Here is a 14,368-nt window from a genome sequence, read left to right as displayed (position 1 = left end):
TAGAAATTAGATCTCTTCATTTCCTCAAGACAAGATCCCCACTCGTCTATCATCCCATGGTTAGGATATCCATTCCTACCCTTCCCAAAGCCCCCCTGATCCCTCCTTCAGGCCTATCGATCCTCCCCCTTCCACAGGCTGCGTCGTACCTCGCGCAGTTCCTCGAGAATGGAAAGGGAAATACGGTGATGCTTACTGGAGCTGGAGTGAGCGTGGATAGTGGGATAAGGGCGTATAGAGGGGAGAAGGGGACCTATAGTAATCCGAATTATAAGTGAGTGGGTGAGTTTTGGCGTGCGTTCGGGTGGGAGTGAAGAAATGGACGAGTCGCAATTCGGGGGTTGGAGTAAAGACATCGACAACCAACGGCAGCTATCAATCGGATGAAAAGCGGACGCTGATCCGAAACACTCTTCTAGACCCATTCTATACCATGAGTTAGTAGAAGATAGCGATCGAGGCGATATGTTCAGGTGAGCTCGCTACGACGAACTTTACAGATTGACCCAAGCTGACCATATACCAGGCGGCGCTGTAAGCTCAAAGCGTCCCCTTGCATGTTGAAAGCTGATGTAATGTAATACTCAGACTGGGCTAGATCGTTTCTTGGTGTGAGTGTACTATCAATCTGTCATATTCGTATCAACGGCTCATGTCTTGCATAGTACCCCCCGGTTCGAGATGCTGAGCCAAACCCTACGCATATATATATAGCTGCATTGCAGCATTTGGGCTTAGCCCCGAAACTGATAACGCAAAATGTGAGCTTCCCCCGTGGCTACTTTTCACGCTGACAGGACGTTACAGGTAGATAATCTTCATCGTAAAGCTTATTCCCTTCTCTCGCCGACATATGACAAATCGTCGATATTGGAATTACACGGTACACTAGCAAAAGTACATTGTCTGAAACATCGTCATGAACAGACGAGGGATATATTTCAAGAGGACATAGCGAGGATGAATCCGATCTGGGATCAGGAGGCGAAAGAGGCCGAGAGGAAGGGAAGGTGAGAGGCTGCCGTTTCTATAATACTCTCAACAAAGTCGTACTAGCTGATCACACTGCCCTTCGTAGACGCCCGAGGACAAATCCCGATGGTGATGTCGAGCTTCATGGAGTAGATTATAGATCGTTCAACGTACCTCCCTGTAGGATATGCGAGAAGGAGAAAGCGAAAGCTTCGATGGTGAGTAGTATATCTGGCAGAAGGGCGAGCTGATCATTCGGCTAGGTCAAACCAAATGTCGTATTCTTCGTGAGTTTCTGTCCCATATGATGAAACCAATGCTGATGTCTCATTACTTCTAGGGAGAAACGATAACACCTGAAGTCCGGGATGAATCGTGAGTTCCCCGTAAACTACTCTCCAGCTGATGTTCAGTATCCACCTCATTTCGTCCTCCTCGTCGCTCCTCATTCTCGGTACTTCCCTGGCGACCTACTCCGCCTTCCGACTGGTCAAATTAGCTGTGGAACATAAGAAACCCGTTTTGATGATTACAACCGGTCCTACACGAGCAGACCCGTTCATGGGCAATGGGCTGGAGAAGATGGATAGAGTAGCTGGGGATGTATTGGGAAAGTATCTGGATGAGGCTGTCAAGTGAGTACAAGCTCGTCGTATCCACTGGTTCCACATCACTGCCACTACACGTCCTTGAGCAATGGATGGACTGATGGCCCAATCTCAACTGCAGAACAAGCACAGGCAAGGAAGTGGAGGACGTGAAGCGGTATTTGCATACTGGTGTAGTAAAGAGACCACCTGAGGTTGAGGGACCGAGAGCGGAAGGATAGATACATGCGATGGGACACTCCCAACTGACTAAAGACGACGATCTTCAATTCAAAAATCGCCGCTATGTCAATTGACATTGGTCAGGCCCATTGTGTGGTTTGTTTATATATTAGACATCAGTATCATTATTCGTGTATCAACATGCATATTATCCATTTCCTTCCGAGTATTTTTCAAGTTCCTTTTCGATTGTCTTTCTCTTCCTATCTTATGGATCTTCTCTTCCCATTCAACTAATTTCCATCCGCTTCATCGCCAGACAATGATTCCTCATCGTCATCGTCATCGTCATCGTCATCGTCATCCTCTTCCTCACCATCCTCATCGTCATCATTTACCCTAGAGCCATATCTAGTCTTCCACGCTTGACCTCTTGGAGCTGGGCGTCCTCGAAAGGCATCGTTCTCCTTCTCTACCATTTTCTGATAAGCGTTCAAACTTTCTGAAATGCTCAAGGCAGCACTATTAGGTTGGGAAAGGGCTTGATACAGTCTTTGAAGTAACTTATGCACCTTTCGTTGCTAAATAGAACTCGTCAGTCTCTCATATACCCAATCGATCACGACAGATTCACGTACCTTGGCATCTGCGAAGTCTCGCGATGCCTGAGGTCCCGATTCATTCTGAGTGGTGGAACCTCTCGTTGCAAAGTAATCCTTTCTCGCTTTCTCAAATCTCAAACGCAACAATCGTTCACGGGTCTGCGATATCTTTTTGCGGGCAAATTTAAGTTCGTCATCGTCCGATTCAGGCATTTCGGTCAATCTTTCGTAATTTTCAGCCTCGCTTTTCACTGCAACGATAGATCAGCTATAGCACTAACCAAATGTATTCGGCGGTTGCTTACATTCGTCTGACTCCTCCACTTCTCGGATTTGTTCTTTGGTTAACTGTCGTGGAGCTTTTTTATCCGGTGTGACATTTGACTTGAAGTCGTCCTGCCTGTCCGGGGAGACAGCTGGTTGGTGAGCTAGTGCGGCGAGGCCATCGAAGAGACTATACAGTATTCAGTCAGCATCGTAATAAGGGAAGTCGACTTACTTATCCCTTCCTCTGAACCCTTGCCATCCTTGAACTGTCGGCTTGACACCCAACAAGTGGCAGATTTTCTGCTCGTCGGCTATATCGGGCATCAGCGGAATCCAATAAAAACCATTGATAGGTGTCTCCGAAGTACATACTTCTTTCTGCATGAAGGGCATGTGCCACAGAATCTCGACAAGTATATCTGTTAAGATAGTGTTCAAAGCCGCAATTGACTGACAGCTCCCTCAACCATGCACTGACTTTCGAAGTTTTGAGAGGTGAACCGTTGACTGCAGGAAAGAGCGGCTTATCTCGCCTGTCAAGGGAATGTTTGAGCGCCGCGATATTATGAGGGTAAAAGAACTTGAGCTTACCACGCTTGAGGGAGGAAATACTCCAGCCATTCCTGACCGTCTGGAATCCATAATGGATCTAAGATCTCAGCGAGACGCTCAGTATCAAGACCGCCGTCCATGAGGAGGGACATGATGACCATAGAACTTCCTGAAGCGCACAGCCGAGGCGAACCTGGGGTCAACGGCCAAACATTACCTTGACCAGGGACTATCCCTCTGGGTCCTATCCAGGCATATATTTGGTTACACCCTCCAGCTTCGTCCCTTCTGATCCATATTTGGAAGCACTTGTAAACGACGTATCTAACCACTTCTCCACCTTCTGTATCATCGCATTTGTACGACACTCGGGGACGGAGGAGGGTGGAGAGATTCATTCCCGTGGAGGTGGCGATAGCGAAAAGAGTGAGTAAGCTGATCCGCTCGCGATATGACACACAGAGATCCACCGAAAGGATCTCCTCGTGTATAGCGATCAAGCAGGTCTTGTTTATATATACCCTCTCACGAGGTGCTGTGACAAGCTTTCCCTCACGTGCGAATCCGTTGATGACCGTGAAGCCGTATTGGCGTCTTCCATCTGGCACGTAATCACTAGTCTGATAATACCAGTATCTGCAGAAGTCTGTCCAGAATGCTTTGACAGTTTGGCGTTGCAGCTTTCTCTGAGGCTCTCGACTCTCGATGTAGTGCTTGAGCAGACCGTAGCAATGTGGAAGGTTGGGAAAAGGATTTTTGGCATTGCACCATTGTTCGAAAGTTTCGATTGGCGCTTGTTGGTTGTCGCGAAGGTCAATCCGGTTGTCTTGAACATAAGCTTGAAATGCAGAGTCGATGTCTGCAAAGCGCTTTTGAAGAGCTTCAGAGATGAATCCCGACTCTCGCTCAGCTACCTCGCAGTAAGCATAATGAAAGGCGGTTTCTGGAGTTACCCCAATAGCGGCGAGCCTTGCGGTGAGTTCGATGATGTTTGAAGACATTGTCAGACGGTGATTGCTGTAAGTATGTTATGTCGATCTGTTGCAGGTTGAAGTGCTGAGCGTGAAGATGGAGTTCAGTACTATATCACAGAGAAGAGCTTGATATCATATGTAGTGCTTGAATCGCACAAAACGGGGTACTATTGGGTAAACTTGCGACAGCTGGTTGCCAAGGGAATGAAGCCTGGAAGCCGATTCCCTATCTATGTTCTCAATTTAGTGCAGCTCGAAGGCCCGAGCTTGCTTTTTGTCGTTTAAGCAGGTGTGCAGCACAAATATATCTCCTGAGCTGTGCACCAAATCCATCCAAAAGTGCATTGTTCGCTCTTTATGTCCCGGAATACACAGCAAGCATATGTCTCATGCTACTGGAATATTCCGTTGTCGTACCTTGGCATATATCGTATAAAATTGGGTCAAAATATGACATGTCAGCCCAAGTGTAGGATATCATGAAGAGCATCTGAGTGGGAGATTTATGACCTATTGTACGGAAACATGAACAGACTCAAAATGAGCGATCAACGGCGAGGGTGTCGCAGCGCACTCGCAATATATCGTGACGGAACAGACAGGTTGTGTGGGTACCCGAGCGCAAATAGCCATGTGAAGCTGAAATCTCCAGGACAGGAACGGAAGGGACTCGCATGGATAGGTCTATATATGCGTCTCGTGCGTATGCAGATTGTGTGTACTGCAATCGGTGAGAGTTCGATGATTCGATCATCCCAGGGACTTGTGTTTGGGTTCCTCACTGAAAGTGTACTGGTCGATTTGACCCTCAAGAAACGGAAGATTCGCTGAATATTCACCTGCGTATTGCTCAGTTAACGACATTCTCTGACTGTTTGTTGTAAAATCTATTTCTTGCCATATTCGTTGATTGGATTTACGAATTTCTTTTCCTGCCTTCCCTTGCATATACAAACCTTCAGCTCGATACTTCATACCCGCTCATTCATCTACCATACAATTTGAACACCACTAGGTATCGAGACCTCGTCTGGTCACTCTGATTACATCGCTTTCCTTCGGCAAGTCGTCAACTCAACCGCTCGTTATCTAAGCGTGTCGTGAGCGCTGTTCCGTGTCCATAGACGTCGTCAGCAGTCTATTCAGCTCTGAACATTTCCTGGGATTTCACTCGGGGAAATGGCTTCACATAATTCGAAAAATCCTCGTTATGATAATCAAGAATCGCGGTCAACTGGTTGTCATGAATCAGACATCCTCCTCGAGCTCAAAAAAAACGCTCGGACATCACGTCCTGACTCAGTCAATCGGGGTGTTCGACTCGTCATGAAGCAGTTTCAACAGTTCCTAGAATGGGGTGAAGATGGTATAAGGAAATACGAACCTCAAACCCCGGTCACTTCGCAAGAGCTCTTATCAGAAGATGCTCCTGCTCCATCCTTCCCTTTTCTACTCACCTTCATTCACTTCCACATCTCGGTGTCGGCGACCTTGGCTTCCCGTTCCAAAACAATGTCTGTTGAGTCACTTCTCACATGGTGGGTTAGAGTGAAAGATTTTTATCGGATCGAAAAGGGGTACGGTGTAAGCGTGATCGATTTGGAGCTGTCTAGAAGAATCGTCAATTACATCAACATTGATGCACGTCTTAAATACGGTCTCACCGACAGTGAACCAGATCGACGTTGGATCACCCTAGAAGATCTTAGACTCCTGATAATGAGCGTGTTTGATACCGAAGTGAAGATCACACATTTTAGAACCAGGTGGCAAATAGCTACATGGATTGTCTTACAAACTGTCGGAGCTCTTCGGGCTGGTGCTCTGGTCCCTTCGCTTATCTCATACAAGGATCAGCAATGGGTCACATGGGGATCGATGAAACTGCGGTATAAGAAGAGAGATGATGGTCTATCGCACTCGATGTTTATCGACATTCAGATACCCAACGGCAAAACGGAGTCCTCAAAGTACGGTACTCTGACTCTGCAACGCATAAATCATGGTTTATGGGCCGATCCCGTGTTTCTGCTCCTCTATCTCGCACACTTGGCGGAAGCCCTACCAGAAAGTAGAAGCTTCGAAGACTTGTTCAATCCGAATCTTCTCGCTGAATACAAAGAGAACGAAATTGTATACACCTTCGCCAGCGCCAAGCACAACGAGCCTGTATTCCTATGCGTCTCCAAAGCTACCAAAGCAAACAATGCAAAAGTCGAATCGGTAGACACACATCATTTCCAGCATTACATGCGCCTCATCTCCGAGGCAGCAGGCTTTGAGGTCACTGTTACAACGCACATGTTAAGAAGATCAGCTGCGATGGGCGCTTATACCCAAGGTATGTGTCCAGGAAATAAGTGTGAAGAAGGAAAGATTAATCGTTGCTATGTTTGGTGTTGTAGACCTAGGCTTCGAAGATGTACGTCAATTGCTTCGACATCATTACGCTTCTTTGACTCTTCTAGTATATGTGGGAAATACGGTGTAAGTCACCCACGCACTCCTCGTGGATCGTCTTGAAAACTGATCCTTATCAAGTCTACCGGATGCTTTGTCTTCCGTGTGGAATGCAGGTCGATCTTTGGTCAAAGACATGCACCGCATCCATCCTGATCGTATGAGGATCAAGCCTCCCGTGCTACCTCAATCCGTCAGAGAAGCTATGCTCCAAGAAGAGGACAGTACGTGTTTTGAGCCGGACAATCTACCAGATCAACTGATGGGAGTTTCTTGTATCAGTCGAGGAGATGATAGAAAGCTTTCAAGTCTATAGAGGCACCTGCTTGCTTAATTCTGGTCATAAATTAGTGGAGCACCTGCCACAGCATCAACGTGCTACCATCGCCTCTAAGTACGAGGATATTCGCAAATATTGGAGAACAAAACACAAAACCAGATGGAAAAGCGAAGGACTTGACAGGCAGCACTCGTCCGACGTCATCCCAAATGACCTCTTTCCGGAGGGTAGAGTGGTCAATTATGATGCTGTACGAGTGCAGGAAGTGAGTTTCCCCTACCTTCTAGACTTTGAACGCTATTGACTCCTGGGTTGATTCGCAGTTCCTCATGTCCACCGACTTATCTCATCCAGTCCTCGCGTTCACGATCTTACGAGAAGATAACCATATCACCAACTCAGAGTTTCAGGAGATCATATCGCGATGGGACGGAGAAGGTTTTAGTGCTCTGCCTCAGGAGTCACTGGTGAAGCCTATGCACCCCTTCAATCGGTCACGTTCGGTAACTGAGGCGCCCGAACAGAGCTTCAAAGAAGATGTTCAGGTCAATACCCAGCTAAAGCCCAGACCACACGACCCTTTCGCTCATCTACTGTCACTTCTTCTCAAACCTGACATGCCAATTGCGCCTGTTTTCGCTCAATTAGAGAACCTTCCTGCTTCATTCCGATCAAGGCAACATTATGGGTCAACTCAAGGTTACAGATCGAGCCATCTTCCCGTCTATCGAAACAAGATACCTCATTGTGCCTCGTGCCAAAAGTCTTTGCCGGATCTGATCCCGCCGAAAACCACAACAATGTCCAGAAAAGATACTCACCTCGCCTGGGTACAGCACTCGCACTTATGCGCAGCGTTCGCGGAATTGAGCCGAGAACTGCCTCAGCTCATCGAACAATTTTTGTTGGAGTGTCGAGTGGACCCTGTTTTTGGTTTCGAATACTCAGCTGATCATCGCTCTATCCTCACTATCTCCGGTACCCACAACAGAGCATTCTCCAATGCTAGGGTGAACGATGACCCTTTCCCGTTATGTCAGATCTGTGACCATCCCTGTCAAATATTTTCGGCAGATCATGCACAAGGGCACCTGGTTCAGCACGGTATTTGGATACCATCCGCCATCGATCAGCGAGGCATATTCAGCAGTCATTCCAAGCACTTCGTAGCCGATAACCCTCATTCATTCTTGCTAGCCCAGTATTTCGAGGATGATAACGAATATATCGCAAATCCCATGAAGATTGAGAAAGCGGCGAAGAAGGTTTACGAAGAACGCGTTCTGAAGCCTACTCTAAAAGTCTCTCCACCTTCTACTATACTTGGAGGAGAAGCAAGGACCGAAGTACCTCTCAACCTTGGATCAGACCGGTCACACGCCGCTCCAGATTCTAAATACCTCTCGATTATGAACGACAAGAGCGTCTTCGTACGCCACGAACTTTGTATCATGTGTGCAAATGATCCTCACCTCTCTTACCTGAGTCGAATTACCTACGGTACTAGGAATAAGGTTCCTTCCCTTCAACTTTTTACACAGCACAGGGAGGATTGTCTGAAACGTCATCTGGCCGACTTCATCTTATTGGACTACTGCTCTTCTTTAGGTTATGTGAAGACGAAATGGGACAATGTATTATGGTCTTCCGATGGGCTCCTCTGCCCGGATCCAGGCTGTCGTCAGTCCGATCGGCGATTTCCGACCAGGTGGGATTGGTACAACCATTTGGTGGATGGGCATATGTTTGGACATAGAGCGGAGGTGAAGGACGCAACATACGGTGATACAGATTTCCCTCTCATGAAAATCAAATCAGGAAAGAAGAAGATGCAGAACCCAATAGCTCTGGACGATTGGGTCAGAGATCTCTACGGCGATCTCCCGAGATATCAGCAAAATGAGTGGATACCCACTGAAAAACAATCATCGACAGATCTCAAGTTGCCGAGTCGATGGAAAGACATTTGGGCCCGGCTAATGTCTCGAATCGCAGCTAGTAACCAGCAAAAACAACTCAAGTCAGTGCTAGCGCTATCGCAACCAAACGACGCTATGAATGAAAGGTACCAGCGCATGTCACTCAACGATTCGGAAGATCGGTTGGATATCGCTCCTATATCAGTCAATCAAGAACAGGGATCTCAAGCTGTGTCTACATTTGGTCACTACGAAGAGATAACGGTACAGCCCGTTGATATGCTCAATCATCCTTCCAATTGGAAAGGGCCTCAAATGGATGCTATTATGCTGTCTTCATCAGATCCCTCTCCGACAGTATCTTCACATACACACATGGAGCTTCAAGATACAAGCGTGGCGACTGATATAGATTCCGACCATATCCTCAATCAATCCTCTGAGCCTGATGACAGATCACAATTGTCCGAAGTCGAGTCGGCCGTTGGCCCAAGATATCCAGCAATAGAGAGGGTCTTTACTTGGAAGGTGAGTTGACTTTCTCGTGACGTTTTAGATGAGTTGAGCTGACTGTTGACCTACATAGAAAAATTCTCGAAGTGGACCAGATCATTGCAACATTTTCACCGAAGCTATAGGGGAAATGTTTGCATACTACAGCCAACCAACATGCCGTCTTCGAAACGAGGATTTCGAACCATTCAAATGTTACGTCGTAGTCCAAGATCCTTTTCGTCAAAAAAAACTGGAGATCCTGATTGAAGTAAGTCGGGTGTCCTTCACCTCTCTCGCCTGTGTCCCTTAACCAAATTGAGTAACTAATTTAGCATTCATATTGCAGATCCATGGCGGTATGGTCACCAGCAAGAAAGATGCCGACCTGTTTATCATCGACCGAAAAGCAAAAATTTTGGAAGATAAATTTACCCTGAGTTGGGTTATGGAAGAGCTAGATGAGGATCAGAGGCCTGACCTTATCTCCTATCTCTGGGTAATCGAATCTGTGTGCGGTCCAGCGACTCAGGACCCTTCTGCGTACAGTATCGATTTGATGTGAATCGACAACTTGGACTCGAAACACCGCGAAGAATATGGATGAGCAGCCTAGCCAAGATATTTGAAGCTTTATAGCTGGAAACATATTGGAAATCTGTTGTAATGAGTCGAACGAGAAGAGAAGAAAAGGTATTAATGACATATAAGACTCGTATACCCCCTAATGCCCATTATAACCCATGTGAAATGCATACGGTCGTTCAATTTGTGTATCTGAACATTTCAAGTGTGCGCGAGTATGCAAACAAATCGCACTCCGCGTGCGATCTGCCATATGCAAGCATGTTACATTCTTGTCATGAGAGCTTCCATGTTTTGACAGATCACGCCACTTGCGAGGACGTATGCTGTAACACGTAGAAAGGTATGAGATAACTAGGTGAGGTACATCAAGCTGGCGAAGAAACCTCACCAGACAATGTCGGATAACTAGACGAACACTGCCTGTTGAGTGGTTATTCGTATCCCAAGCAAAGAGCTGTAATAGCCGCTTAGAATGTGTCAGGCTGTTTGAATGAAGCTAGAACTTTGAGTACAATCTCGTCGTGACTACCCTCACCCCATCGCACGATACTCCCACTACACCCAAGGTGATATAAGGGATGGCCTAAACTAAATGGCAGAACAAGCACAGGCAACGAGTATCTGAAGCGGTATCTGGATACTGGTGTAGTCAAGAGACCACCCGAGGTTGAGGGGCCGCGAGCGGAAGGATAAATCAATATCATATCTATCAAGCAAAGATTCATAATGCATCCATCCATTCTAGTACGACCTATCAAAAATCCATAAATAATATCATTTTTTACCCTTCCCATTGCCTCGATCCGATGGTGGTGAAGACTAGCAATCCAATATCATCATCAAACACGACTCAACACAACGGCTATGTTTACTCGAACAACTCACGAAGACCACTACAAATTCTAACAGTCAATCACAGGGATCAGCGACTGAGGTTTGATGCCAGTGCACAAATGGAACTTACATGTTCTCTCGCCTTCAGTGCTAGCTCTTCACTTTTCCTCAGGTCCAGATCTTCAGGTTCCTCTTTCACACTGACCATCCCTTCTTTCTTCTCAGCCATAAATGTCGAGCTTGATCCAGTATTACCAGGAGCAACAGACTGTTTCGAATCGATGACCGATTCTCCACCTGATTTTGAACGTGGAGTTGATGGTGAACCTGGAGTATGAGGTAATTGAGAGGAGCTTGATCCAGCTTTGGGTGCGACTGGTGGGTGTAAGAGAGCAGTAAGGGTAGGATCATTTCTCCAATGGGGTATAGGCCCGATCGCTCCTAATTTTCGACTAAATAAGAACCTTTCCGGTGGGTATGGTGGTCCAGCTGGACCGAGTTTCCGAAGGTACCATGGTGTGGAGTCGCTAGGCAGCTCTTGCGGAGGAGGAACAAGAGTGGTAGGCTCGGGTGATGCCGTTTGGTCGTCTTTCTTCTTTGATGATGATCCTTCGACACTTGCAGTTGGGAGATGTGGCGATCTGGAAGATTCGTTGGAGGGAACAGGTAGCAATGGTGAGGACGTAGGATCAGTTGAGTCCAGCTCGTACCTTGGTTCTCCTTTGGGAGTAGGAGGTTCCTCGTTAGATTCCATGTCTGCCTGCTGAGACGTCGTCAATTTCAGTATGCTGGAGTGGTTGGATGAGATGATGAATGGTTGTATGATTTGTTGATTGGTATTTCAAGTTGTTTATTGTACTTGACGAAGTTTTGATTGTGAAAGGTTTACACTTATTGATGAACTCCAGATTGAACCACTAGAAGAGACTAGTATAATATATCATATTCATTTATTTCTTCATCTCAGATCAGCTTGTTCGTATATGCCCATCAAACTCGACTTGAACTACCAATCACAGGTCCATCTGCTCATCATGCGGTGTTCCTAACACGGGCGAAACACATACACCGGAGAGCTTGGTCCGAGAACTCAAGATTTGATGCTGTTGAGAAGCAATCGAGTGATGTTGAAAACAACCATCAGTCAGGGGTTACATCACTCCGCAGTCGATGAACATCAATCAAGAAACAGAACCAACGTTATTCAATGTACCTGACTCAGATTGTCACGATCTATGCCAAGATCATTCTGCTACCACATATCCTCGATTGCCAGAAAGAACCCAATGCGTTGCATAGTAAGGTCAGATATGCACATGGAATCGCAGCAGATCATTCGAAACAAATAGACCTATCTTCACCCAACCGTTCCATATTGATTTGATTTCGATTGAACAATCACAAGCCGATTTCTATATCCTAAGAATTTTGATCGTGGCGAAAATTGCAAACTCTCCATCCTTTGGTCCTTTTGTCCGTCACATTGATCGTGTTCACAACCACGCTAAGTATTGATTTCTGATGGTAAAGGATGTCTCAGATTGAATAGTGAAGATTTTGCATCGCTTCAAATGGCAGCTCGATGGATCCCATCCGTGTCTCATCCTTTTTCAACATCACTCCCAACGCTGATGGTGAGCGAATGACGACTATGACGACAATGATGGTGATGTCGATAATGATGGATTTGCATCCGCGCATGTGTACACTCAATCCTGTACAAACCACACTACAATCAGTCTCCTGTGGATATCAAAGAGTTCTCGACTTATCACTTTTGATATCTTTACACAACATTCTCAATTCTTTTGGTCAATACAATTCAAACTAACAAACTTACTGTCAACAATATGTCTTACCCCGAAGAAGGATGGTATCCTCCATGGGATACCGGGGAAGCGGATTTGTCGGTACAGCTTCTCCCGGACGATGCCCCCCCTGTGAGTTACTCCCATTTTTCACAATCGCTTGAGATATGGGCGGTTCAAGTACATAGCTATCTACATACCTGATGGTTTCATCAATCTTTCTCCGTGATGACTTCTTATACTGACATATGCTTCGACCGACAGGCCGTACGAGAAGAAGCCGAACGACGTGATCGATATATCGACCTCTCCCATAGGCTTCGAACATACACACAACCAGTCGATACACGACATCTCTACCGAGATGCAAGAGCCATGCTTAGAGATGTCAATGGCTGTACCTCCGACCTCACCGTTCGACAAGCCAAATGGCAAATCATCCTTCGACTTCTTCTCTCCAGCATCCACATCCGTCTCAACCACCCGTGGCGAGCTTACAGGACCGTCGTTGGTGCTTACCAAGCCATCGAAGAGCTTGCTGAGCAAGGTGTTATCTTCGAAGATGGAATTTGGTTACAGATGAGAAATACTACATTCCACTTCTACGCTAGTCTTTATCCTCACGCTCAAGCTAAAGCTGTCGCTGGTGGTCTAAGATCGACTTCTCCCTTGGAAAGCTCGGAATCAGAATCAGAAATAGAAGGATCAGACGATGACGATAAGGATGAAGAAGAAGAAGTGGTAGAAGGATCGGGTTCTGACGTAGAGAGCAGAACAAGTAAGTGCGCCAGATGATTACAATGGCTACATTTGCTGATAGTATCGCCCTCATCATAGGTCATATCATCGTCCCCTCAAGCCCCTCGAGCACCGCCACAGGATCATCCGCTTCAGCTCGAAATCCCCTCGCTACTTCAGTCAACTCTTCCACTGCTGTTAGCACCCAGCCACGTCCAGCTGCGATCATCCAAAATGAGGACGACACTGACCTTAGATCGGTGAGTGATATCTATGGTCACAGGCGTTATGCGAACTGATACTCATGATACCAGCAGGGAAACTATGACCCTCTTCTAGATGAGCTAGCTTCTGAAATGCAAACCCTCATAGACGTTGAATCCATCGAACCTCGCCCTGGTGATATCACTCAGCTTGTTTATAGAGCTCTGATGTCCCCCTTCGATTCGGAAGATCACGTACATAATCTGAGAGTGAGTTGGGATTCGAGACTCCTCCATATGCCCAGAACACTGTTGATGCCATACTTTTTGTGACAGGCTTTGTTAGGCGCCGTGATCTGTGAGGACGAGGAAGAGGACGAAGGGATGTTATACGATGCATAATTTTCGCTAGATCAGCATCGTTAACTTGCATCAATACAAGATGTAAATGAACTTTTGGCATTCCACTTCTCATTAGCCATCTCAAGTATGTTCATATCGGCCACAAAGCAGAATGAATTCAGTACATATGTACTTGACTGCATGCAGATTGGTTGTAGAAAACCAGTCGATGTACAATTCACATGCATGCTTTGGGCATGCTTACAACGTGCTATATGATAGAGGGAAGTTCTGACAAAGTCATTCTGATTGTCCGATGCAGGTTACTTGAAGAAGGGGCGTGACATAAGACTCGACAATACGTACTATAACTCGTCACAACGAACCATAACGAGATTTTATTCTGGGGGAGAGAAATACCTACACTCCACGAACACTGGGAGTACCCATAACTGGATTTGATTGTGGCACATCTCAGGTTGAATTTATACTATGAAGAAGCCTGAACCCAAACGAGATTCCTTTACGGCGAGATTGCCCAATTCTCGCGCATATAACATTGATCTA

At 46.3% G+C, this 14,368-nt stretch overlaps 6 protein-coding genes across 6 annotated transcripts; 4 read left to right on the top strand and 2 right to left on the bottom strand.

The window, feature by feature from the left end:
• Nucleotides 1-56: 56 nt before the first annotated feature.
• V865_001957 (uncharacterized protein) lies at nt 57-1,351 on the top strand (the record flags this gene model as incomplete). The annotated part of the gene is made up of 9 exons (XM_066225769.1): nt 57-274; nt 420-473; nt 527-534; nt 589-611; nt 666-761; nt 808-1,010; nt 1,079-1,190; nt 1,236-1,259; nt 1,313-1,351. The coding sequence occupies 9 exons, from the start codon at nt 57-59 to the stop codon at nt 1,349-1,351; spliced, it is 777 nt and encodes a 258-aa protein (XP_066081866.1).
• Nucleotides 1,352-1,377: 26 nt separating this feature from the next.
• V865_001956 (uncharacterized protein) lies at nt 1,378-1,801 on the top strand (the record flags this gene model as incomplete). Its single annotated transcript, XM_066225768.1, has 2 exons — nt 1,378-1,607; nt 1,702-1,801. 2 exons carry the CDS (start codon nt 1,378-1,380, stop codon nt 1,799-1,801), a joined length of 330 nt encoding a protein of 109 aa, XP_066081865.1.
• Nucleotides 1,802-2,035: 234 nt separating this feature from the next.
• V865_001955 (uncharacterized protein) lies at nt 2,036-4,164 on the bottom strand (the record flags this gene model as incomplete). Its single annotated transcript, XM_066225767.1, has 6 exons — nt 2,036-2,323; nt 2,381-2,595; nt 2,650-2,798; nt 2,844-2,922; nt 2,984-3,144; nt 3,203-4,164. The coding sequence occupies 6 exons, from the start codon at nt 4,162-4,164 to the stop codon at nt 2,036-2,038; spliced, it is 1,854 nt and encodes a 617-aa protein (XP_066081864.1).
• A 1,299-nt stretch (nt 4,165-5,463) lies between these two features.
• Nucleotides 5,464-9,853, top strand: V865_001954 (uncharacterized protein; the record flags this gene model as incomplete). The annotated part of the gene is made up of 7 exons (XM_066225766.1): nt 5,464-6,478; nt 6,543-6,624; nt 6,679-6,821; nt 6,880-7,142; nt 7,201-9,324; nt 9,383-9,559; nt 9,638-9,853. The coding sequence occupies 7 exons, from the start codon at nt 5,464-5,466 to the stop codon at nt 9,851-9,853; spliced, it is 4,020 nt and encodes a 1,339-aa protein (XP_066081863.1).
• Nucleotides 9,854-10,769: 916 nt separating this feature from the next.
• On the bottom strand, nt 10,770-11,464 carry V865_001953 (uncharacterized protein; the record flags this gene model as incomplete). The annotated part of the gene is made up of 2 exons (XM_066225765.1): nt 10,770-10,778; nt 10,841-11,464. The coding sequence occupies 2 exons, from the start codon at nt 11,462-11,464 to the stop codon at nt 10,770-10,772; spliced, it is 633 nt and encodes a 210-aa protein (XP_066081862.1).
• A 1,096-nt stretch (nt 11,465-12,560) lies between these two features.
• V865_001952 (uncharacterized protein) lies at nt 12,561-13,861 on the top strand (the record flags this gene model as incomplete). Its single annotated transcript, XM_066225764.1, has 5 exons — nt 12,561-12,650; nt 12,783-13,296; nt 13,356-13,516; nt 13,574-13,729; nt 13,796-13,861. The coding sequence occupies 5 exons, from the start codon at nt 12,561-12,563 to the stop codon at nt 13,859-13,861; spliced, it is 987 nt and encodes a 328-aa protein (XP_066081861.1).
• Between the last annotated feature and the right edge of the window lie 507 nt (nt 13,862-14,368).

The sequence above is a fragment of the Kwoniella europaea genome, chromosome 1 (assembly GCF_036810445.1).
Source record: "Kwoniella europaea PYCC6329 chromosome 1, complete sequence".
In the NCBI taxonomy this organism is placed as follows: Eukaryota; Fungi; Basidiomycota; class Tremellomycetes; order Tremellales; family Cryptococcaceae; genus Kwoniella; species Kwoniella europaea.
This window is presented reverse-complemented; position numbering and strand designations above follow the sequence as displayed.